A 26,333-nucleotide genomic window follows, 5' to 3' on the forward strand; every position below is an offset into this window, starting at 1 on the left:
GAGATGAGTAAAAAATTTTATTTGAACATAATTAATAATTATCTCTTACCAAGAAATATTTTGAAATTTCTCATGCAGGTCTTCAGCATTTTAAATGTGTTCTATAGATTTGGGGCGAATTCTTCATTTTTTCTTTTATTTTATTTAGGAATAACGCGTCTGATACAATTAGAGTATGCTGAAGCTGTGAGATTACAAACTATTTTCAGTTGAAACTCACTGAGAATAAAATCCACCCTTTACTAAGGGTTCGGATAAACCCTCTTGTTAACGTTTTGGCTACAAATCTATCACCGTCTTCAGAACCTAGGAAAAGTGTATGAGTTGTGAATATCTACAATCTGTAAAACATTCTAAAAATTCATTGGCGAATAACAGCTTTAATATGAGTCATAATTGGTATTTGTCACTATATTTTTTTAAATTGTCTTTTTTTAATTTTATTATTTGTGTTGCACTCTAAGTGGTATTTGTTAATATTTAATTTCTTTTTACGTGCCCGAGGTTAACCTCTCCTTCAAGCATTGGTAACCAAGTGTTATCCATGCTAAATGAACAAGAGGCGACATATTGCTTTTACTTCAGTAAAATATACGCACTTTTTTTGCGCGTCTTTGATAATGATGGATGCAAGCATCGTTCCGTTTAATCCTGTGGCTATTATTAAGGGCACGACGGCATATACATATTTGACTTATGAAATTCTTTATTTTTAATATAGCTTTCGTGTTTTTGAATTTTCTGTTTTGAAGGGCTAAAAGTTTCACAAATATAAAATTTCTCACGTTTGCAAGAAATTCTATGTATGACGTTTTTTCACTACGTTCAAAACATTAAGGCAACTACAAAAAGGAAAATGAAGAGTACACGGAAGGTGATTTCAGTGATTTCAGCACACTTTAAATGTTATTGACCTACTCTTCAATCACCTTACACCATAATTTGCTAGAATTCATACGTCCAAGTTTTGAATTAGTGGGTGTTAAAAGATGTGAACTGCTCAAACCGAGAATGGCTTATTATTTTAGATATATCTCCCTAAAGAAAAAACAGGACTTTGCCCTGGAAGTAATATTTTTAAGAAGGAACGTAAATTATGATTCGTGGTGTATTGATAGGTAATTATCAATACATTTTTCTTTTAAAACCACTAATTACTTGACTTTTAACCATGAAGCTGTTCAGCAAAAAGACTAACGAGCTCATTATGGACTGGATGGGGTCTTAAGGCCTACGATTTATTAAATATTTCTTTTCTACAATCACTGCTTAATAGTTTTAATGGAGTTGAAATTTTAATTATAGCAAATTAAGTACTTATACGTAGGCATGTTAATTTTATAATAGTAACCACTGTGCAATTATATGTATGTATACATACATATATCATATCCAGACATATTTCAAATTCTTATTTTTCTAGTTTATATTTTTTTATATTTTTCTATTTTACCTAGTGAGTTTTAATATTCAGAGATTCAAATATTTAATGCAATTTCTCTTTATAATTTCATAATAATGGAAATGTTTCTCATTTATTTTTACGTCATCATTAGACTTTGATTATTGTTTTATGATTTTTATTTGGTTCATTACAAAATTTTATAAATTTTATTAATAATTTCTCAAATATACTTATACGCAAATCCGGCGACATAGTTTAAAATCAAAATAACAAGGCAACAGCATACATGACGGAACTAGCGCCACTTTGGCCAGGTGAAAAGTCTTGACAGATACGTATAGCAAGATTATTAAAAGTAACGTCAAATATTTATTTTTAATTAACTCTGAAATCAATTAATTTGCAGCATTGCCAAGTTACTAATTGTTAAATATATAAACAACAACCCGAGACTTTCTTACTCTTTTAATAGTTATTTCCCTAACAAGGAAAGAAAGTAACTGTTAACGCAACAGTTGATTTTGCGTCTATGCCGCAGACGAAGGCGGCAATCATGCTAGTATGTTAAGAAATTTTCTCCCTAGTTATATATACTATTTTTCATATGACCATAGTACACGATATTATACAAAAAAGAGGTTCAAACTCAGATCATCGCAGCCAAAATCCGATACTACTTTATCATTGGGCATGATTATTTTCATAATGGTCGAGTATTTGATTCTTTTTTGGACATTACGAGATATTTCTTTGAATATTATTATCGAAATTAACATTTTTCTAATATTTTGGAGGCCCGTAAGATGCAGCTAAGTTATTGGTAAAAACATATTATCCCTAGTTGAGATATACCATGGCATATTAATCTGTAATAATTTTTGGAGTTAGAATAGTTTATATTGCGTTGTGCCCATTATTTGTTCTTCCAAACAAACGTGTGTGTTAGTATTCGTTTTTGCGATTACCATCTCCGATGGATATGATTATTGTCGTAGGGGGTTATGCAAAATAATAATTACATAACAATATACAAATAGTCCGTTTTAAGAATATGCGTTTATATTTGGTATGTATTACCAAAAATACAGAATCGGTACGTGTAAACTAACTATTAAAATATTATAAGATTTATTTGATAGTATTTTTCATTAACGGCACTAGAGAGGTTTAACTTAAGGGTAACATAAAGTTAGGGATATTTTCTCTTTGCCTTGGTGTGACTTGGTCATGGCCATAATTTTAACAAGTGCATATAAAAATAGGCGTTGTCATAATCAAAATATTCTGAGGTGCTTCTGGGTTTCTGGAAATATCGTATTATTTAAGCAAATATTCCTGTTTCCAAACACGCTCTGTAGTTACCCTCAATATTATACTCATATTGTATGGGTTTTGAAGAAACATTATGGTTCTTCAGTTAAGCAATATGGTCGCAAATAAATTCTTATTATACTATAGGTGGTGTTTAGGGGGTGTAGCGGTAAAAATTTTTCAATGGGAGATAGATGAGGTCATTATGAATCTATATAACCAAATTTATCCTTATACTAAGTCTCATCGTTTTTGAAATATCGCCCAAAGGGGAAGAATATGGAGAGCAGAGCAGAGTGAGCAACTAAATGCATTAGAAATTGAGAGTCTCATTTTGAAAATAAAATCAATTAATAATAGTATTGTTTAAGTTAGAACTAGTGCTTTAAATTTTAAAATGATTAATACATATTTATATTTAATATAGCTCATTTTCTTGTGAGTAATATTTCCTTTTGTTTATAATTTTGTGAACTATAATTTTGTCATAACGTCATATATCATTTGAAAGAGTATACAATAGAGAAGTTTTTAAGACTATTTGGATTTCTTGAGCTAGCGCCGTATGCAGAAAATTTTTTTTAAATGAAGGAATAAATTGGGCCCAAAGTATTTTAATACATCTCTCTGTCTACATAATTGTTTGGAATAATAATTTTTAATGTATTTTTGTTTTGCTTTGTCAATGTGCATGTTAGGAATATTTTTAAAAACTTTTTTGAAAGCAGAAAGTATTTAATACTAAAAAAAAGTGAACTTAATTATGTAAACCCAATTATTTTGCATAAAAATCTAAAAAAATCGATATATCAAAAACGATGACACATATATGAATAAATATGATTATATAAATTAAAACTGACCCTATCTACCTCCCATTGAAAACTTTCTTTTACCCTACCAAACACCTCGTATACTAAGTCTCGAAATTTAAAAAATGTTAAAATGCTTATTCACTTCATAATTTTGTAACTTATATCCGGATGTTCTGTATATTTTTTAGAATAATGAATTAAAAAAATCATTACGTGCTGTTATCAAACTAACAGAAAAATTAACAACAATACATCTTATTCTTCTTCTAATTTACTTTAGCCACTTCTGCAGGTAATCACAACGAAATAAAATGTATTACGATTAACAATATGCGATTAAAACACAAAATAAAAAATAAAAAGTGAACTGACCTAAAGGCAAGTCACGCAGCACAGAGAAAGATGACGGGTGATAACAGGATTTCGAGGGTCTTCTTAAAGGGTGCACAGGCAACTTTCTCTTTCCTGTATAACAACCATCATCTTACTTCTTTTCACCCGATGAACACAATAAATATAAAGGCTACCAAGACCATATAAATGGAAATATTGACATAAAAATAAAACAAGCAGTTAAGTAATCACATGATTCTGAAATGGTCTTAGAAGCCTGGAAGACAAAAATTATAATATTAGTACGAAATTAGTACAAAAAAGTCTACGTAAGGATGCTGATTGTATTTGAAATATACTAATCACACATAAAGAAAAATTATCACAACAGACTCACGATTTGTGCAAAAAATAGTTTAGAAAGGACATGGACACGTACATGTAATTCACTCTAACATTAAAAAACTCAACAATTTCATTCAAGACCAGAAGAAAAAATCAAAATACAGTCAACATCACAAAATAAATATTATTGTTATTATATTCGTGAAATTGACTTCCATGCATGTCAGGTTTAAACAACATCTTAAATGGATCTCAACTTAAAGAATATGTAGGTACATTATTCCCCAAAAACTACTATAGTCAAACACTAAAATTCGTGGCTTATTAATTAACTTTTGAGATCCATTTGGTATTACAGAACGTTCGTCAAAAACCGAAACTACACTACACTACGTGAAAACAAATTAATCTACCAGTAATTTTAAAACGCACGCGCCAGCATGGAAATCATTTGGTTTGTACAAAATGATAATGAGGTGTAGCAGGATATGTGAGAACAAAAATAGAAGAAAAATACCCTTTTACCTTCCGGTGTACGTATAAATTCTATTTAAGCTAGAAATGGCATATTAAACATCGAGGAGTAATAGTTACATGGTATTAGTAGAACATTTTCATCAAAGCTAAAAGCAAGGGATATATTGAAGCAATTGCAAGGCATTGTAATAATATTGATTCTAGTGGCTTTTGGCATTCATTACTGAGGTAGTTTCTACATTTATAAGCAGGAAATTAATGTTTTAAAAAGCGTTATATCAGACACTCAAAATTTCGAATAATCTTGATAAATAATAGAAGAATATATTTTACCATAAAAGAATTTAAACATGTGGTGGATTTACTCCCCATTAAGTATTTGGTGAAAATCGGTCACTTGGTGGTACTTCTTGCAAGTTATTCAAATTATTTTATTAAGTAGTTACTGTGTTACAGAAGTGGGCAGATATTTGACAATCTATCATGAAAAAAATCTATTGAATTTATTTTACAAAGACACCATCTAGCAGAAATTGAGGTTTTAGATAATTATTCAAATAAACTTGGCTTATGGTTTGAGTAGCTAGAGCATTCAATGAAGCATATTAATCAAACAGATTTACAAAATTGACACAAAACATAAAAAAACTTCACTCTACTGGCTGCAACGTATAGGCCAACGTACTGAATAAACACGCAGTATTTTTAAGTCATTTCAAGAACCCCTCTATTAAATGGATATTTAATTAACTTGAACTAACCAACGAGTATATTAATGAAGGTGATAATTAATCGAAGCTGTTCAACCTTAAACATTGAAACTGCACAATCTTTTTAAAGGAATCTTGAGAAGATTTCTTTAGGCTATTGCTTAACTAATCAGTCAAGAATTCCTGCTGGTCAAATGGCCTCAATATCTCGGGAGTTAATAAATTAACTCATCGATTCCCTCTCAGCGCTCCATTCACTTTTAGTTTCTCTTTCACCGTCACTCTAATAATTTATACCGTGCGTTAAAAAAAATCGGCCAAGTAGGCTTTGGAGTTATTTGACACCCAACTCGTATGTTTTTGATATGTTTTTCTACAGAAATAAATAACCCTAACCTCAGCTAAATACGACTGTGTTTACCTTTATTATTAATTGGATTTTATTAGAAAGTCTTTTTCAAGATTTAAACTTTAAACCGATTACAACATCTCAGTCTCTTTTAATAATCCGGGGGCCGCAGTCCCTAAAACACTCGCACCTTATATGAATATAATTCCAGATTTTTTTAAAGAATTAAACGACAAGTGCTAGGCGATACATCCACTTGTTGAGAAAGTGTTCTTAAACATGTGCTGGGATTGTCATCCAATACTCGTCTCACATTTTCAACAAGTTTTGGAATTCGTTTGATTGGTCTACCACTTCCCGATTTCCTTTGAACACTGCCAGTTTCATGAAGCTCTTGAAGACGGGGTTGAATTTCGAGGACTCATTCTCCGTTTATGAACTGTTCATTCCGAAAATCAGACTCAACTACAAAGACTTTTTGTTCGAATGTAAATACTATTTTTAGCACTCAGAAACTTTTAACTAACCAAAACAAGTTCGTGGGGTCTTGAAAAAAACTATTTTTAATAAAATGCAATTAATAATAAAAAGTCGTATTGAAGTGACGTTAAGTTCATTTGTTTATGTTCGAGATTACGTAAAAGAACATATCAAAGACATACGGGTTTGGTGTCGAAACAATTTCAAAACCTACTTTCTCGAAAATTTTTTAAAACGCACGGTATTATTTGATCTAAACTGCTCTAGAAAGCCTTATTAAGAATATTATAGTTTTCATTAAGACAATAGTTCCAACAAAACACTGCCTTCTCAGTCTCAAACAATGTTTAAAGACAAAAATACAGAATTGGTTACTGTATTAAATAACCTCTCGGTTATATTTTCTTTGCTGTATCCGCATTTCGAGCTTCTTCCATTTCTCCTTTGAGACGCGAGCCTGTGCTTCGGTGCCAAAAACCTTTAGATAACTCACATTAAAGTTTTACACCGCTCCAAGCTCCTTGTGGGGTCAATCACTTTGTTGGAAAAATATTCGGTAAATCCTCTGCAGTTGCAGTTTTTGCAGCTTCAGCACAACATAAACTTTTCGTTAAAATATTCGGAAAACAACATGTAGGTAAATGTTTCCCATTGTATTAGTTTTCATTGCCAGGCTATTTGAGGTAAAAATGTAGCACTGAAATGTTTTAGTAATATCGTACATAACGTCCAAATTATTCATCGTATACACCAAATATGTACTGTTAAAGCAAAGTACTATACCACAAGGTGCCACAAGTTATTAACGACTTTGAAACCAATTAATGCACAGTAGAATGAAAGATGTTTGCCTTTTGTTGAACTGCCATCATCGCCATGATCATCATTATTCTTCCTGTTTGTGCCATCACCATATTGGTGATATTAAACTCTAGGCAAAACTGAATTAAATATCCGTCGAAATTCGTTTCCTAGTTCTTGTAGTGATATATATTATAGTTGAGTCTTGAGATGAATGTCTACCTTTACATCCTGTACTATTACTGTACCCGGAAATGATGAATCTCGGAGGTTTCCAGCCCTAAGGCCATAGACTTATTTCTCTCTGAAATAGTCACTTACTGCTATGCCAACCTTATAAAGTTTGTGAGCAGTACCAATGATGATATTCACATAGTCCTCTACAGAGTCACTCTCCTCTAACTTCCTTGCAGTTAATGCACATAGTAGTTGAATCTTACGAGTCAATCTTGTAAAAGTCAAATGCCCTGGTAAAGTTTTCCTGCGAATCTTTAATTATGGTGGTTTCTAGAATAAATACATAATTAAATTGATCCACTGGGAAATTGATCCGTATTCTAGCTTTGGTAATTTTTTTATATTTATCGGTACTCAAAACGAAAGCCTCTAATTCTGCACATCGCCGCTTATCATATGTGTAGTTCTTTCGTCCTGCGTTCATTGTAAATTAATCGTGAAGAGTGTTTTATTTGAATAAATGAAATTCGGCAATGCCCGATTATGTGTCCTGGGCCTATAATCTGTTGTTTTACTTACTCAAATAAACTTGGCTTGAGGATTGAGTAGCTTTTATTCAAATGAGCAAAAACACAAAAAACCGATTTCGGATTGACAGAAACTAGCAAAAATATATGCAAGGAGTAAACTCACTTCCTTACAGTAAAGTTACCTAAACTTTGGTTTTCGGTACTTAAGCCTCTCATTGAACAAACTCGTAATGGCTTCACACGATGAGAAATATCATATAAATTTCTACGACAGTTAAAAGTCGCCTACTATATAGGGCCGTCACTTTCGCAATATATGAGTCGATGAAATTCCTTAAAAAAGCGCATTATCATATACTATACGTGAGCCCCTTATTAAAAACGTGACAATGATAAGGAGTGCGCATTACCACCAACTTTAGAGCCAACTCTTTAATAACCTGTTTTCGCTAGCTAAGACACAATTTCAACAACTCATGAAACAAATCGTTAACTTCCTTAACCATTTTTTTTCATAGTTTTTTAAATCCGTAATATTGTGCAATAACTTTCTACAGTTGGGTATATTGCGCCTGCTTTATTAGAGCCCTTCCTCTAATTAAATTTGATTAGACCCCGCGACACGATTGTTCAAGTTAAACTCTAAAACTCTATTGTTTTCCCGACCTGAAACTTGCATCTGTTAGTGCTTTGCAAGAGGCGTTCCTACATGTAGCTTGAAAGTTTTACTTGTTTACCCAATTTAACTCTTCTCCCTTTAACATTTCGTTCCATTATTTCTGCTTCCTTGATACTGATAAATCGTTTTCCCACGTACTTAAAGAACCCAGAAACGACTCACATCAAGATCAGAAATTTTATTCACTTCGACGCTATCCAATCTCGACCCTAAAATCTACCTAACTCCATTCTTCAAGTAAAGTACTCTTTTTCTTTCCGCACCTGACTTCCTTGTTTCTTGAGTGCCGTGCTCTCTCTTACAATTAGGAAATTTTCTTACATTTCTCTTATTTAGTCGACGATCATCAAAACTGCACCATGATGTGCTGATAATTGGCTCCCATTCTATTGATTTTGTTTAAAACTGAAAACATATTCGCACGTGTCTCTGCTGCACAACTTGTCGACCTCGCGTCAAACCCGAAAACCTGATTCATAATTTAGAATCTCGTATCTCTAAGTTGGGTTTCCGCAGCTATCGGTACGCCATGTTCTTACGTATTTCCATCAGACCGGTTAGTTCTAGATGGAAAGATTAATCCAACTGCTGAAATTAAACCTTAGAACTACTTTTGTGCTGCAGCTCAGGAACACCAGTAATGTTCTCATTTCACATGCACGCGATATACTCCATTAGCCAAGAGTAACCCAGGTTTTCTTGTATCTCTCTATCGTCCATTCCATGGCCTAAAGTGTAATCTAGTGTTTAAGTTAAGCCCTTAAACTGTACTTTTTCGAGTATTTGTAAGTTGCATCTGTTACATTCGTGTCCCCACGTAAAGCTCAAACTATTAAGTTCTTTATTCGACTTAACTCCTCTCTGTTTAAAACTTCAATCATGGTTCAAAAGCCAATTTAGCTGAACCAAAATTGGTACTTGAACTATCCCATAAAAATAGCATTACTGCCGAATTAGTTTCATTTGTGGTACTCTGCACTAGCACTTTTTCTTATAAGATTTAACTACCAGTCCAGAATTTTTTTCTCAGATATGACCATCATGCTTTGAAATTGTCGTTCCTCTCTCGTCTTACTCTAAATGTCAAAAATAAGTACGATCTTAACCAATTAGCTAAGAGCAACCGCTCAATTCTTCAACCGTCTTACTTGAAATGTGAAAAAATTAGGACGAAGAGAGGACTAAACTGATCTTTAACCAATCAGCTGCAAGAATAGAAATGAGGTAGCCGGACGACAGAACAAGTCATCTTCTTTGTAAGGCGCAGCACGGAACGTCGTATTTTGAAAAGTTATGAAGGTCTGTAGGTATAACTTATGGGATTTAAATGATCAGAAAACGTACACCGGGCGATAGAGGGCATCAGCTTCGGTCACCTATGCAATGGCGCTGCGCTGGATCTGGGCTGGCGGCTGCGGCCCGCTTACCTGGCGAAACTCTTGAATGCGGCCGACTGCGGGTTGATGCACAGAGGCACCCTACTCGTGTTTAGTTGTTCGGCTATAAACTTGTGCATTTCCTCTGAAACAACCAGAATAACAGTGATATTCAACGAAACATGATATGTTGTATAATATCTGAAGATTCCTCGAATTCTGCTGATTCTCGTAGACGTTTCATCGCTGCGTTTTACCCAATTAAATAAATTATTAGAAATATTTACCTTTAACTTGTTGCACCGACGTCAATTTCCTCTCCCAATGATCGTCGAAAGCCTGAGGCGCCGTAATTTCGAATTCCGAGGTGTATTGACGCATTCCACTCGCCGTCGTGTAACAGCACTTGCACATGCAAGAGTGGTACCTTAACCTACCTTCATCTAAATACGGATGTGCCAATGCGTCCACCACTGATATCCTCTTGTCCTACAAAAAGAGGTTGTTCGGTTGCTTGATAGATTAATGCAGGATCAGTAGTACTTACAGGGTCAAAAACCAACATCTGACACAGCAGATGCACAACTTCGTGCGTGGCTTGAGACGATAAAGTGTAGAGCGCCGATAAACTGGGTGGTTTGGGAGCTCGTCTTAACATATGTGTTTTGGCGCCTTCGCAGGCGTATTTCATGTCATCTAATGAAGGTGTTCCTAGTAGTTCGGTGATCAGTTCAAGTTGCTGCACAGGGTTTTGTGCCTAGAACAATGTTAAAGTAAATTTTGGTTTCATTAAATTAAAAGGAGGGCATTTCATACGAACATTTTTTTTTAAAATTAGGTTGAATTATGAAAGAAAACTTTACGAACTCCTTTTTTAAACGATAACTAATTACACAATTAAGGAATTATCGCCAATGTGGATCTTTATAACAAGAACAATAGACACTAAAAGACTTTGTCAAGAACATACGTACGCAACTTTAGATCCTTTCTCCTACAAATTACACTTGTAACAATGAAGAAATATCGATATATCATCTTTTACGACTAGTTTAAAAAATATATTGTTACGACCTGTCTCGTAAATATCTATAAAATCTACGGACAGAAAGTTATCTCTTTGTAATATGTGTAACAAAAAAAAAGTTTCAGTTGAGAGAGCTCATTGGGTGCTCCCACGGTTCTGTTTTATAGGTTCTATCTGGACACCCACGGGGTGTTCATTTCTGGAGCTCGACCATGGGGATCATGGTATTCATAAAAAATAACGAAAGGTCGGTTAAATTGAGGCAAATTGCTCAATTTGGAGTTCAAGAATATATTGCATCAAAATCTAAAACATTTAAGAAAACACAGAGCTTTGCTTGGAAGTGAAGAATGAACACTTCAAGCCTCTAATAATTTTTTTTTGTTTATTTCCTTCTAATTTGGCAATTTCGAAATTACTCTTTGCGAAAACAGGATTTTTTATATTTTCAACGAATTACATGATTGAATCTTAACATGTGAGATATTATCGTAATAACAAAAAAAATTGAATTCAAAGACGTGAAACCTCAATGGCACGTATAAGAAAAAACAAAGTTGATGATTGTCAAAAATCGAAACATTGGACTTCAAACATGGCTTAGCCACGTTATAGGGAAAAAAAGTTGCAACCACGAAGTGTCAATAATTTTTTTCAATTACCTCGCCAAATGTGCCGAGGAAAAAATAAAAACGTTTTTAAAAAATTGCAATTTGTTTTAAATACCGAAAATCGTCGGAATTTTTCAAATTTTTAAACAGTACATTCATAAACTCTAAATTGCCTAACACAGTCCCAATTTAACCGACCTTGTGCCTTTTATAGTTTCCGAAATTCCCATGGTTGAACTCAAAAAATGAAAACTCCGTTTAGATGTATAAAGAGAGAGAGAGACGGGAAAAATTTTCTTTCAACAAACCTTTTTGGAATTCTTCGAGAAATAGGTACATCTTTTTAGGAAATGTTAAATGCTAAATGAAAAACATATCAAATAATTTATGGAACAAATGGATAAAAAATGTACCCATTTTTGGACAAAGCGACTGTAAAATCATTTTCTGCAGATGTGTAAATGTGTTTGTTTCAACTGTTCATTTTTCTAATTCTAAAATGAGTTGGAAAAATATTATGAAGTTTGGGTGATTCGAGTTTTTCGATGAATAATACGTAGCAACAACACATTTTTCCACTTAAAGATGGACACATCAGCGTTCAAATTTGGCTAGATGCTTATTACAGATGTTTCAGATGAGCTCCCATAATATTAATTTATATATATATATATATACCTGAAACAATATCCGTCTTCCCAGTAATTCACCAAATATACATCCTACAGACCATACGTCCACTGCTGCGGTATAATGTTTGGCACCCATAAGAATTTCCGGTGCCCGGTAATATTGAGTTACTACTTCTTGGGTCATGTGTTTGGACGAATCGGGTTCTTCGACTCTCGCCAAACCAAAATCACAGATCTAAAATTAAGTTTCAGTTACCATTTAAATAATGCAGTGTGCCGAAAAAGCCCTTATTTAAACAAAAAATTATAATAAGTTCGTTCAATGACTCTGATCGTTCTCAGTAAAAGTAACAGGGAATAATGGGAAAGAAAAACAAACAAAATTTTAAAACACGATCGCTTACCTTTAAAACACAGTTACTGTTTACTAGGAGATTGCCGGGTTTAATGTCCCTATGTAATATCCTTGCCGAATGTAAATATTTCAGACCTGTGAATAGTAAATTTATGTTGAATGAGTATTTTCTCCATGAAAATTGTAAGAATTTGAAATCTTAATTTTTTCAAGAGGAACTAACACAAAATAATTTGACATTATTCAATTTTCTCATTCAAATTCCCATTATTTTCATAGGAACCTTTATGGTCCCTATAAACACGTGTAGAAACCCCCTTCATACACAACATACAATTCCTCCCTGCAATCGCGATATCATGATGACGAGTACAAATTGAACTGTCACGGGTTGATGGATCTATTGACTATTCAACACCCCACCTAATCAATCTAATCAAATAAAATTTAATAGATATCACACCCCTGAAAAATTGTTGTATGTAGTTTACATCACAAACAAAATGTTGTATAACAAAACAATGTGTTCTCAAAGAATGTAAATTGCAGGGAGGTGTCACAAAAAAAGATTACACCACAGGATTACATAAAATTGCTAATTCATACGAGGTTTTGCAATCTTCTAAAATGCTCTTAGGTGGAAATAAATACACAATTCATTTACCTCTAAGTATCTGGTACAAGAAGACTTTTATGTGATCCGACGAGAGCGGCTGATGGGAAACTATGATTTTATGTAAATCGCTTTGGAGTAATTCCGTTATTACATATCTAAACACCTAGTTAAGGAAGACAGGAACTTAACGGCCTAATGGATTTAATGATCCACTACTATATAGGTCTTAAAAATTTACATTTTTCTTATAGCGATATTAATACATATGACAATAATTAACCACTCTCTAGATGTTCATCTGTTCAAGTATTTCTGAAGCACCCTGTATATTCGTGAACTTTACTCATCGAATCTTCCTCGAAATGATACGAAGAATATTTGATCGAGGCTCTTACATCAAAGAATTTTTTGAATGGCCAACAGAAAATGATTTGGAAGATAAGGACAAACTTGCGCTGATTTCTACGAGATTTCTTAGTGTTTGAGTGTACTTCATGCATTTAAAGGACTTTTCCGGATATCAAAGAATATTCAAGAAGAATCAAGGTTTTTACTAAGCATACAATTTAATAGTTATTTAACAAACAAGGCTATTCGTGATGGAGACGCCTTGACGCTACGCTCAAGGGTTATACAAGTGGAGATGTAATCACTTTTATAAAGGTATCAAAGAGAACTTATAAATTAATTATATCACATCATTGTAAGCAAAGCAACACTATTTCATATTTACATACGAAAATACTGTTATCAGGAAACGCTTTAAATAATTGTATGACGATTTTTTAGATGAGAGATGATAACATCCAAATAACCATAACCATTACAAAATCAAATTGCTCGGTAGTCCTTACAATAGGATAACAATCTGCTGTTAGAAAGCAGTTTTATAACGACGTTAACTGATATTTTGTAAAGTTGTGAAAACGTTTAAAGAATTGTTTCTCTCAAGGTTCCCAGCAATTCTTACAATATATTAGACCACGACTAAATTATTTTATAACTCGAACCCTCTTAAGTTGTATAAATGTAATATAAATATCATAGAAGTGTTTCTAAGAATAAAACTTAGGATTTACACATAAGCAATATCTCCTAATAGGAAGACTTTACTTCATAAAAGAAACCATCTTCAGGAAGCATTGAAGCGAAATAGCTGGTGCCATCGACTGTCCAGCACAATGATATCATACTGTATAAATCCAAGCCATCTAATTATAGATATTCACGCACCAGTGTCCCCGCCTGTAATGGCTGTGACATCTAATGCGGCAGGTTGATTGCCACCGTCATCAAATAGCACTATTATTATACTATGTTACCTTACTATCGTGGGAATATTGTCCAAAGCCTCAATTACGTCGTGACAGATCTAATTCATGCCGAGAGAGGCTTGGTTAGCCAAACCAAATTTATTATGTACATGGAAAGTAAGTTGTATCTTGTAAAGGTAAATAATGAAAGCCCTGTACTGAATATATCAATGGGCAACGTCCTCTGGCATAAGGATAATTTTCTCTCATGATAATTCTAGGTGTAAACCTGCACTTAAAGCAACAGCAAGTGAAGTGAAGCAACAGAAACTCCTTAACACGTATGATGCTATTTAGATGTTCAAATCCATTATGGTTTTAAACCTTTGAATTGGCATCCTTTAATGGAAAACGCCTCACTTGATTTACTGCAACGAACTAATGCAAATCAACATATCGTGCGGTTCTAAATTGCCCCCCGGTAATTTCTTTAACAAATGATTTTTTTTTTAATTCAAAATCAGCATTAAATAGGACAAAAAGCACTATCTTTTGACGGTCAACGTTGGCGCAAAATGTCCGATTTTTTTAATTGACTCATGGTCAAGTGACACTTTAAATTAAAGGTCTTTCAAAACTACATTCAATGGTGTATTGCGATTCAAAATCTATCAATTAATTTTTGAGAGAAACGGCTATAAATTTGGTAAAAAATGCAATGCAACCTCAAGTTAAATAGTACATAAACAATGGAACAACTTGTTTGTTGATAAGAAATGGGTTTGTGTTCAATTCTGTAACACAAACAATTTAGAGCCTCACAGTATAGAAGAGATGGTAAGTTTTAAAAAATAACGATAGGGGAAAATTATCAATTGTAGAGAAGTTCAAATTCCATGGATACCAAAAAAACCACAACCTTTGATCCCTTAAAAGTAGATATTTTGATACTGAAACATTCCACCATTCTTGGCAATTTCAGCTTAACTAATGAATGAATTCCTTAATTTAAAACTTGCTGCTCCGGAATAATTTTCCGAGCGAGGAAGGCGATATCCAGGTTTTTCTTTACCACCGAATCTATAACATTTCCAGAGGGAATATTGCATGCAGGAGCAGATCCCCGACATTATTACCTTCTGCTTAGATCGGCGGCGTCGTTTTATTGCCAAGCGAAATTGCGTTTGCTTTACTCGATACTCGGACTAGTAAAGCTTAGAGAAATCATGTGCAACAATAAAAAAACTTTTAAGATTTTGGATTAATTCGGATTAGTTCGGAAATTTGCGGAAAAATCTTCATAACAAGCGAAAACAGCCCTGAAAGGTCCCCTACTTATGTACCCAACAGCTCAATTTTGGTAAAATTTTTAAAGAAATTTGGAAATCAAAAACATAAATTAGATAGTTCAGGATTCAATTATTAATTTTAGGTACAAATCGCATTTCAAATTAACTCCGGTTTATTGAAAAGGATTCGGAGTTGATTCTATTTTCATTATTCTTGGCAAAATATAGTCAATTCCAAACCTACATGAATCACAGGTTTACGACAGGATTGAACTTACGAAGATATGAACGTTGTCATTTCCTTTTTTTCAAATTCGGAAATGAACATCATTAAAACAATAGCTCATGTAGTACACACCCATATTGAAAGAGACTTTAGTATTATTCGCCGGCCTCATTACCACGCCATAAAAGAAAATTACGCACGTTTCTCCCGACGCTTTTGACCGTGACTACTTTGAATTTAAGCGCTACTGTTACTGAAGCACCACGCAACAAAGGACGTCATGGACTAATGAGTTACCGGCAAGAATTCCTTCCCAATTTTGTTATTTTCAGTAAAGGGTTTTAAACTTACGTGAATTTTCAGAAAACCACGCCTGCCTAGTCACAAACCGAAGAAGTATACCTGACCACCCTGTATATGTGTCCCCCTGTCCACTCCCTAATTATCTTATAGTGCACTTCTTCATTGCCATCTTCATTGCCAGTGTTACCACGGCAAGTCGATTCTGGGAGGGTAACGACCCCGCAATAGTTCGATGACATCCCCCATCCCAGCTCTAGTATTATCTATTGTTTAATAATTTAAAAGTAAAGGTAGGATATGCGGGGGTTGTGTTTTTAAGCAAACGGGGGTGACTATTTTAATTGCAACTCGGAGGTAATGGGAACGTTCATGAAAACAAGCCCTGGTATGATATGTAATTGAAGAAAATTTATAATTTAATAACCATAATTTTTCAAAAATTCTGATAATATAAAATATAAAATAACAAAAAGGTGTGAAAGATTTTAATATAAAAAAACTGTAAGCGTTCCTGTATTTCCAGATTGTCTGCTTTGTCACGATCTGAGTTCTAAAAGTTTAAAAACCAACGGAAAAATGTTGAGACGACGGCTATTTAGCATTTCAAATTTTTCAACCCATTACCCAAATTATACGTATATAACGCTATGATCAAATCATACAGCCGAATTTCATATTCACTCATTTGCAAAACGACATTGATGTCCTTTAAACCTCAATATATCATTACTATCAAGGCTCTTCTCAGCATGTTAACAACAAAAGTTCGCGTTTTTCTTTATTTCCATCGATAAACTAAGGTCGCAACCTTAAAAGAACCGCTTGCGGGGGTGTGACGTGATCAACAAAGACCCCTATATTTAGAACTTCATTCAAGGACCACGTTTTGCGTCTGAGTTTCACGTTCCAAGGTCCGAGCCAAACGAAATAACGCACAATAGAGTTTTAAACAAAGAACATGAGTAAGTTAGTTAAAAATGTCGGTAAACAACATTTATAAATGAAAAACTGTATGATGTTAAAATTGCTACAAAAAATTAACTAATAATGAATTCCTTTCCTTCTGCGAATATCATTAATCAAATTGCTCTATTATGCACATTCGCAGATAGAAAATTCCAAAACCGCATATTTAACCGTTAAAAGTATACAATTCCTAAAACTTTAAGAATCAGCATTTGAATTTTTTTTCTCTGATCATCAAGAGGAATTGTTTGATGACAAAGATTGAAAAACTCGCCCCAAGGGAGAACATTTATTTATCTGATACGCATATTTTTCTTTATTGTATGGGCTTAAATTACCCCAGAATCACCACACGTCTGTTATTGATTTTCCTGCTCAATAAAATCAGAATTGTCTCTAAAGGGGTGCAAATGTTTGTCATGGGGAGGGTTCGCGATTTAATGCTGTCAGCTGCTTCGCGTATTAATGCCTTGGGAGATCAGTTCGTTTAGAGGTTTTATGACTGATAAGGGTTTGAAAAAACGTTGAGAATCCTTGTTAAGACTTTAATAGAATGAATGTCTCCTATAACGATCTTCCAATATCACCTCCATCTTTAAGAAGCCCAAGTCTGTAGAGAAGAACAGGATTCTTAATCTTTTGAGGCCCTCCTTTTTGTTCTAATTGATCAATATTAGTCTAATTTACTGGTATCATATTATCCGCTTTGAGCCTGGATCAAGATTGAAGGCTGCTCTACGGATTCTTGGAGCTTCAATCTGCCGTTTCCAGAGTTGATATTAGCATCAGATAAAAAAATGAGAAAATTGTAATAATAGTATTTCTAAATTGAACCGCATATAGTTATATAACATAGACGTGTTTTAGTAGTTTCGTCCTCACACTACTACAGTGACAAAACAAATTAAACCGTGCCCTACATCCTTATCACGAGAGTTGTTTGGTTAGGTGCGGAACGATGGGGCGTTGGTCGATATAATGTGCCACAGCCCCAATAACACCACATCTAGATTGTTTCTACCATGGAAAATTAGTTTCCAAGTAAAATCCATCACTCGTGAAACAAAGAACTGGAGGCGACCAGAAGGCGCTGCTTTATGGGCACGAATTTCTGAATATTTTCACATTTGCAATTTCTATCTTGATTAGCTCGGTTATGTTGCGTTTTATGCGGTGCTGTAAGCGAATTGACATTAAAATATTGCCATAATGGTACATAATATTAATATCTGCAATATCTCGTAGGTACCACGTATTTAGTATTCCTGTGTGAAAATATATGGGCCTACGGCGGTTTAGAGACACGCAAGTAATAGGGGTTTCTCTAACTGGTTAATTGGATGGATGTTTTAAAAATTTTAGCAGCGAAGCAATGGCAAAATTCTTATTGAGCGTTTCCACACTTTTCAAAGAATATTTTTTCTTATCAACATTTTAGAATATTTCAGGTTAGTTGAAGTTTTCCAGTCTCTAGTAATGTGGAAATCAAGGGAATTATAGATGCTTCATGCTATTGGTTTCGTACCCAATCAAAATTCAGTTGTTTCTATCTGAATTCACGATAAAAAACAGTTATTTTTGAGTTTTTTAAATCCCAATAATAGTAATTGTGGGAACTACAATCTCACTAATAATAGACTTTGGTGAATAAAAATAAAAATTTCAACAAACAACATAATTGCCATTACGCAATCATGCATTATCTATTAGTGTTCTACCACCCAATTTATTATACAGGGAGAAAGCTGTGAACACTCTATTCAACATCTGTCATAATTTCACAATTTTAATAAATTCTCTTAGCTCTGTATTCAGTGCAAGACCTTAGCAAAATTCACTAATTGGCATGCACATGTCATTATAATTAATTAGTTCACTTCGTATAAGCCGGATAGTTTTTCCGCATTAACGTAGTACGAGGGCAAAAATGTTCTATTTTTATGATGTTTTAAATGTTAGCCAGTTATTGTCAGGGTCAAAAAATGTCCGTGATTCATTGCCAATTTTGTTAATTTTGTTACACGTGAAACTTACAGAGAAATAATAAATAGCTGCAATGTTTTCGCGTTTTGCTCAACGCTTTGTGAATGAAATACGACATTGTGAGTACGACACGCAAAACATGTAGATATTGTAATAAAATAATAACCTAGAAAGTATATTATATTAGATTGGTTAAGAGTCATAATAGAATTCAGATTGACCTAAAATACAGAACAGAATAATGGACGAGGAAAGAGTGATAACGATATCGTTGATTAAATATGAATAGAGGCCAACAAGGGTCCAAAAACAAAGATAGTAGCACAGGACACCCGCAGATCTCTTGACCTCCTCCAAAAGGTCGAGGAAAAGACGACCTTCAAGATGGAAGTAACTCATTACGAATTTAAAAAAAGAAAAAAAGAATTATAGATGGAGAGAAAAAACTTAAGAGAAATCCTGGAATTGCAGTGCCCAAACGTTTTGTAATGTTAAAGGAGGAAGGAAGACAAAACTGGTGGTCAGGAGACCAGCAATACTTGTAACAATTCCTTTTTCAGGTCAGATGGTTCACAAATCCTTTTATGTGATACAAAAGGGCAGATAACAGTCCTTTATGCTTCATTTCTATAGTGAACTGGATTTTTGGGTTTATTGAATTCATGTGCCCTAGGAAATCTTGAAGTTCGCCTTCAGTACACCTCCGAATAACAAAAGTTTCATCCACATATTAAAACCAGCACTTATAAATTACTTTAACGCTATGGTGGAAGCTTTTGTCTCGAAGATTTCTATAAGCTACATGGCACCAGACCCTAGTAAAATAGTAAATATTCCCAAACTACTGCTGTCCATTACTATTTCATGAGCTGATTCATAACATTTGTTTTTCCATTCAATATGTTATGGTTAAGTACAGTTTGAACAGTTTGCCAAAGCCTTGTAGGAATTCTCTTTCAATGTAATCCATTGCTTCGTTGATTAGTTTCATTGTGAAGTACGAAACAACGTTAAAATTTACGAATACGTCTTTGGGACGCAAAGTCAGAGTCTTAAGGACACAAAATTAGAGTGTGGAATTTCTGGAGAAAATTTTGCAATTTCCTAGATCAGACTTCAGGGCAATTGTACCTCTGGCTTATGGATTGTGGACAATCCGAGTCTTGGTGGAAGGGCTTCTGATTTTTTTAGGTTTTCAATGTTTTTAGATGCAGGTGCCACGGCTTTAATTAACTTGCTGGACGTTAGTATTCATGTTATCGGATCACGTGTTAACTTCTTATATGTGGTGAGACCAAAAAGGGCCTCAATTTTTTTTTCTCGTGGTGTAATGATGACATGCCCACGGTTGCATTTCTCTTAACCGCCGGCACAAGAATAATCTTCTCGTCCTTGTCGAGTATTTTCGCGATGTAGAATCCGTGTTGTTTCAGCGCTTATCTGTTCGGCGATTTGAATTGACAACAAACATATTCCATTCTCCGCTATGATATCCTCCACAGGTGGCCTAGATGATACTAAAGCAAAATTTCTTCCCTTGCTCATCACACTCGGTTCATTTGTGGATTTCTGTTTGAAATACTCCCAAAATTTCTTCACTCAACTTCATTTCCGATCACGCAAATCAATAAAAATAAAACCAACCAACGCCATCAATGCTCAGATGAACTAAAAATGCAAATTTATGTCCAGCATTAATAATATCTGGCCTCTAAAGGTGGCTCCCCACTTCCCCAACGGTGTGACGTCATTGGTATGGGGTCGCGCGACTTGCACACAGTTTTTAATTTACTACTTCCGGCGGTCTGTCGTCTCTTAATTGCCTTATTAAAGGGAATAGAAACGACAGTTCATTCACACACTGTACGAAGAAATGTTATACATTCGAGACGCTTCATTTGAATTTCAAATGTGTTTACTGACTCACTATGCTAGTACAGTAGCTGGGTGTATTTATTGGGTGATGGACACAAAGAGCTTGGATTTGGTTTATTAGGTTGGGAAAAGTTGATGTTAAAAAAGATGACAGAGGCCTGCAACAAAAGCCAGACTGAACAGACATACAGCCAATCACTGAATTTTTCCAATTATTAGCGATCATTGATCTTGATAATATAATAACCGACGAAACTTTACTCTGCAGTGAAAAGTTCATTTAACCGTTTGATATCCAACAAAAAAGCAAATATACAGATTACACTGGTGATAATATCTCGATAATTAAATGGCAATTGGGATTTGAACACCCATATCGTATATTGCACTACAATTTGTTTATGTTTTCATCCCATCAACCAGCCAGAGATTAAAAACGATTTATGAGATCAGCTGTTTAAGGCGTACCGCCACCGACTTGTTTCCTCATATCCCAGATAACAAATAAGGTTATGCCAAGTACATAGAGTTTCAATGTTGACACAGATGTGGTAGGGTTCAATTAACTTTTGAATTGTCGTTCTGAAAGATGACTGAATAAAAACGTTTCAATACTGCTAGAAAATGTTAATATTATTTGAAAAAAAAAGGATACATTTCCTGGAAGAAATCTAGGTGAGGTGGTTGGAGTATATCTAGCGCTGAAAGCACCTGCAAAGAGTTGTTCGATTCTGTATTCAGACCCTTTATATGCAGCTTGTACAACTGTTTACAAATAGAATATCTAATAATATAGGTACTTACATTCTCGTGCTTGAAGAAACATAACATTTTTAATTCCCTAAAAACTCTTTTTGAAGACACTAATGATTGGAACACATTGGGTAACTTTTTCAAGGCCACACGTCTACCATCCCGAGGGTCCGTCACTGCCCTGAAACAAAAATATGACGTCAGTAAACAAATCTACAGAATTAACAGCGCAAAATATCTACATATAATATCATTGCAAACATTGGCCTTGTTCACTGTTCTGCCTTCAGATTTGAAATCTGAGTTATTATGGCCCTGAAAAATAATATTTCCAGGAAACCTGGATACTTTTATTATGCCTTGTATTGACTACGGTTGAATGGATCTTGTGTGAATTGGGCTCAGAAGTTAGCAGCAATTGATGCATTTATACAGAGCAGAAAGATACAAGAAATATCTTAGTGACGAATCCATCCTTCCTAGGTTTAATGTGTTTGTCGACCTATACCAGTTTGCTGTTTTCATGGCACGTAGAGAACTATCATATATGATTCAAGTTGTGTCATCTGCAAGAATACAGGGTGATCCTAAATATCATGTACACATGGAAGGGGGTAATTCTTTAACTTATTTCATAACTAAAAATTCATATAAATATAGGTCCGCAAACGCTTCGTTACCGATCTACAGGGTGCTCAAATATAAAAAAATTTTCAGTTTTTTCTTTAGGACTTTTTAATTTTTGAGACATTTAGCTAAAATTCGGAATATATTAGGTTGTTCGGAAAGTAATTTCGTTTTTTCCCGACAGAGGATTTAATGGTATTTTTTTGCACTTAACCTCACACTTAAGCCATATAATTTTTATATGCTTTGAGAGCTCATATAACAAGGCTTGTGTGTGAAACATTTCAATTAATTCTACGCAGTAGTTTTTGGTTGGTGCCCTTTTAAATATGGAGAGCGATAAGCAGCATTTTCGACATATCCTACTGTTTTACTACAGAAAGGGTAAAAATGCTGTTCAAGCCAGAAAGAAATTGACCGATGTGTATGGAGAAGGTGTGTTGACAGTACGCCAGTGTCAGAACTGGTTCTCTAAATTTCGATCTGGCAATTTTGATGTCGAAGATGCACCACGTTCGGGAAGGCCGGTTGAAGCTGATAAAGACGCCATAAAGGCATTAGTTGATGCGAACCGTCGAATAACAACACGTGAGATCGGATTGAAGTTAAATTTATCGAATTCAACAGTTTATGACCACTTGAAAGGCCTGGGATTATCCTCGAAGCTCGATATATGGGTTCCCCATGTTCTCACAGAGAGAAATCTGTGTCGCCGCATTGACGTCTGCGATTCGCTTCTCAAACGTGACAAAAATGATCCGTTTTTGAAGCGCATCATTACTGGGGACGAAAAATGGGTTGTATACAACAACGTCAAACGCAAGAGGTCATGGAGCAAAAAAGATGAATCGACTCAAACCATTTCCAAAGCCGATATTCACCAAAAAAAGGTGATGCTGTCTGTTTGGTGGGATTTTAAAGGAATCGTTTTTTTTGAGCTTTTACCGGATAACACAACGATTAATTCGGAAGTCTACTGCCAGCAGCTGGACAAACTGAAGGATGCACTTCAACAGAAAAGACCCGAACTAATCAACAGAAAAGGTGTAGTGTTTCACCAAGACAACGCGAGACCTCACACAAGTTTGGTCACTCGCCAAAAGCTTTTACAGCTTGAATGGGACACAATGCCACACCCACCATATTCTCCAGACCTGGCACCATCGGATTATTATTTGTTCCGGTCACTCCAAAATTTTTTAGACGGTAAAACTTTCATCTCAAATGATGAGGTCAAAAACCACCTCGATCAGTTTTTTGCCAGCAAAGACAAAAAATTTTATGAGCGTGGAATTATGCTACTACCAGAAAGATGGCAAAAGGTGTTGGACCAGAACGGCCAATATATAATTTAATAAAGCATTTGTTTATTATACGAAAACTGTCATTCATTTTCACATAAAAAAACGAAATTACTTTCCGAACAACCTGATAGTTTACGCTCTAGTACATACATCATTAGGTATATCAAATGGTTTTGATAATTTATATGGTGATATAATATTTTTTCAGGAGTCATGCCCCCTTTTCTTCCCTTGAACTTTTTCGCAGTACACCGCTAGTAAATTATAAAATTTGAAATTATGTTTTTATTTTGTTTAGAAACTTTTTGGTCTTTTATAGTTTTTTCCTATCTGCGTTGATTATCGGAGAAAAAAACAAAAAAACAATTTTCTGTAATTCGCTAGAAAAATTTTAATTTATTATGGGTAAAAAATTTTTTATTATAGGTAATCCTCTATTTTTAAGAACTTTGAAAGTTTATTTGGAACCACCTGTTAAAAATTAGAGACGGGATGACCCTAAATAATAATAACGTTAACAAAGAAAAACTACGTTACAGTAAGTGTTGAAAGTGACTTCCTCGAACCCTTACACCTGTGTCTGCCTTTCTTCTTATTGATGCCCGTACTCTTTCAAATATCCCCGGAGTATTTTTTATTGTTTCAAATGTATCTAATATTCGATTTCGTAACTCATTAACGGTATTCATTTTTTTTTTTTAATTTGAAAACCTTATACATAGATAGATAACGAGGCGTCGTGGCGTATGTTGATATGAACTTATAGTCATAAAATAAGCTAAAGAATTACCCCCTTTCATATGTGCATGACATCTAGGAACACCCTATTTATGAAGTGTGATTCATCTGAATTGAAATAATTTAGAGATGGTTGCAGTAAATAGCGATATATAGCTGTATGTATTAGTTACGAGGTGTAATTGTGGTGATCCCTGAGAACTTCCAGCTCCGTCCGAGTTATTTTCAGAAGTATTCAGTCATTTGTTTTTATTGCAAAGTTGTGAAATCATCTGAATTTCGATCATTTTATAGATTTTTTGACCGTCATGATCACTAATCTAATTCCATGATATCGTAACAAACAATAAAATTTAAGTTTTACGTAACGTGACAAATGGATAACGTCAAACGAGTTCGAATGAAGGAGAACTGCGGACTGACCTTATCCAGTAAATACAATAATGTTGGAGATATCATAATTAACTTGGGGAGAAAAATTCAGCATTGACATAATTTACCAGTAATTAAGCCAAAAATCACCAGTAAAAAGGTTTTTCAACATTTCCTGAAATTTCCAATTACCACTGACTATTGCCAAATCTAGGATGTGTTGTGTCTGAATTTCAAAAGGGGACAATTATGAAATCAATCAACGTACTAATTTTCAAAAATTTACAACTCGCGTCGAGACACTCTACTGGGTTTTTAAATGTTCATTGTCTAAAGGTTTTTCTACGTTTCTCGAAATTTGCAATTAAAAATCGAATAGGAAAAGAAATGAGGCATATAACGTAGGGAACGTACAAGAAATTGTATAATCTAGAACAGGCTTAAAACTTCTGTTCCACATAATAAACCGCGACGGCATACATCTGAACTAAACTTAATCGAATGCAAAAATCAAATAGCCTCAATATCTTGAACTGATATCAATTAATTTTTCTCTTTTTGTACGTTCCGTTAGCAATTAAAGAAAAGAGCATTATCGCCTTCTTCATATTATGAGCTGTTGAACAATACATGACAAAAAACCGGACAACAATAAGGCGTAAGTAGTGAAACCGTCGTATTCGCTTTCTATGAACATGAGCTAAAACGGTGTCTTATCTGTTCTAACCCAGATAACAAGTAGGTATTCGGAGTACTTGACTTCTGTGGTTAATTGCCTTGTTGGTGTGTTGTTCCAGCTTTTCAGGGTATCACTATAGTTGCTTCATAACGGAAACTTGTCTTTTATTCCGGAACTCCTAATTGGTAGTAATTAATGAATATTTTAAACCTGTATTATAGAGAATTTATGATGGTTCTTTCTCCACCTCCGTGTCATTTCTCAGCAACGTATGATTTTCAGATTATATCTATGTATATGTATATATCTGTCTCAAATTACTGCTATTTCTAGAACGTGTAGATTATGGGTGCTTACGCAACAAATCGCTGATGTATAACAGAAAAGGTAGATGTAGATTTGTTAATATAAATAGGCAGTACAATTTGTGGGCGGCTTTGGTTCAGGTTATTTACTTGCCTGGGAATAAAATATGCTCAACAGCCTACTATTGTGACCGTTGTTAATCTAAAAATGTTACTAGAGGTGCAACCAATAAAAACCGGGGAAAGCAAAATTTTTTAATTTCGCTTTCCTTGACCAGATGATAGTATTACGATTCGTCAAAAGCAAAGACGAGGCATAATTTTGATTTTTGCAGCCAAATTGCATCTTATAAGGCAAGCCTTTTTAAGTAATTCATGTTAAAATAATTCTTTCAACCGACCTAAGGCCATTACCCATAAAATGATTCGTCAAGGTAATAAAAATTTGCGAGTTTCTACCAATATTGTTAATGAGATATCACTTATCACATAACAAGTGCAATTTTAGCAATATTTCAGTCACCTGTAACAATCTTGATCGTTACAGTAGTTAAATATGTTGTTAAAACCGAAAGGAAAAACATACAGTGTGGAAGTTTTGAATGGAACAGTCCATATAACTAAGATGCCG

At 34.3% G+C, this 26,333-nt stretch overlaps 1 protein-coding gene across 6 annotated transcripts in view; it reads right to left on the reverse strand.

Annotated features, from left to right (window-relative positions):
* The window catches only part of nmo (serine/threonine-protein kinase nemo), a 194,354-nt gene that overhangs the window by 129,403 nt on the left and 38,618 nt on the right, over window positions 1–26,333 (reverse strand). For 2 of the 6 annotated variants that reach the window (XR_010752172.1, XM_066390735.1), the window contains exons 3-11: window positions 21,729–21,858; window positions 21,580–21,635; window positions 13,078–13,184; window positions 12,463–12,548; window positions 12,105–12,293; window positions 10,336–10,545; window positions 10,076–10,277; window positions 9,840–9,933; window positions 3,904–3,996 (exon numbers count right to left, since the gene is read on the reverse strand). Coding sequence is in view for 4 of the 6 variants with exons in the window: in XM_066390735.1 (XP_066246832.1) it covers window positions 3,915–3,996; window positions 9,840–9,933; window positions 10,076–10,277; window positions 10,336–10,545; window positions 12,105–12,293; window positions 12,463–12,548; window positions 13,078–13,184; window positions 21,580–21,635; window positions 21,729–21,858 (1,156 nt within the window). In the remaining 2 variants the exon portion in view is untranslated. Of the gene's footprint in view, window positions 1–3,903; window positions 3,997–9,756; window positions 9,934–10,075; window positions 10,278–10,335; window positions 10,546–12,104; window positions 12,294–12,462; window positions 12,549–13,077; window positions 13,185–21,579; window positions 21,636–21,728; window positions 21,859–26,333 lie in introns of those variants that run through there. The other 4 variants (XM_066390739.1, XR_010752173.1, XM_066390736.1 and 1 more) reach the window with 4 other exon arrangements.

Source organism: Euwallacea similis, chromosome 5 (assembly GCF_039881205.1).
Source record: "Euwallacea similis isolate ESF13 chromosome 5, ESF131.1, whole genome shotgun sequence".
NCBI classification, from domain to species: domain Eukaryota; kingdom Metazoa; phylum Arthropoda; class Insecta; order Coleoptera; family Curculionidae; genus Euwallacea; species Euwallacea similis.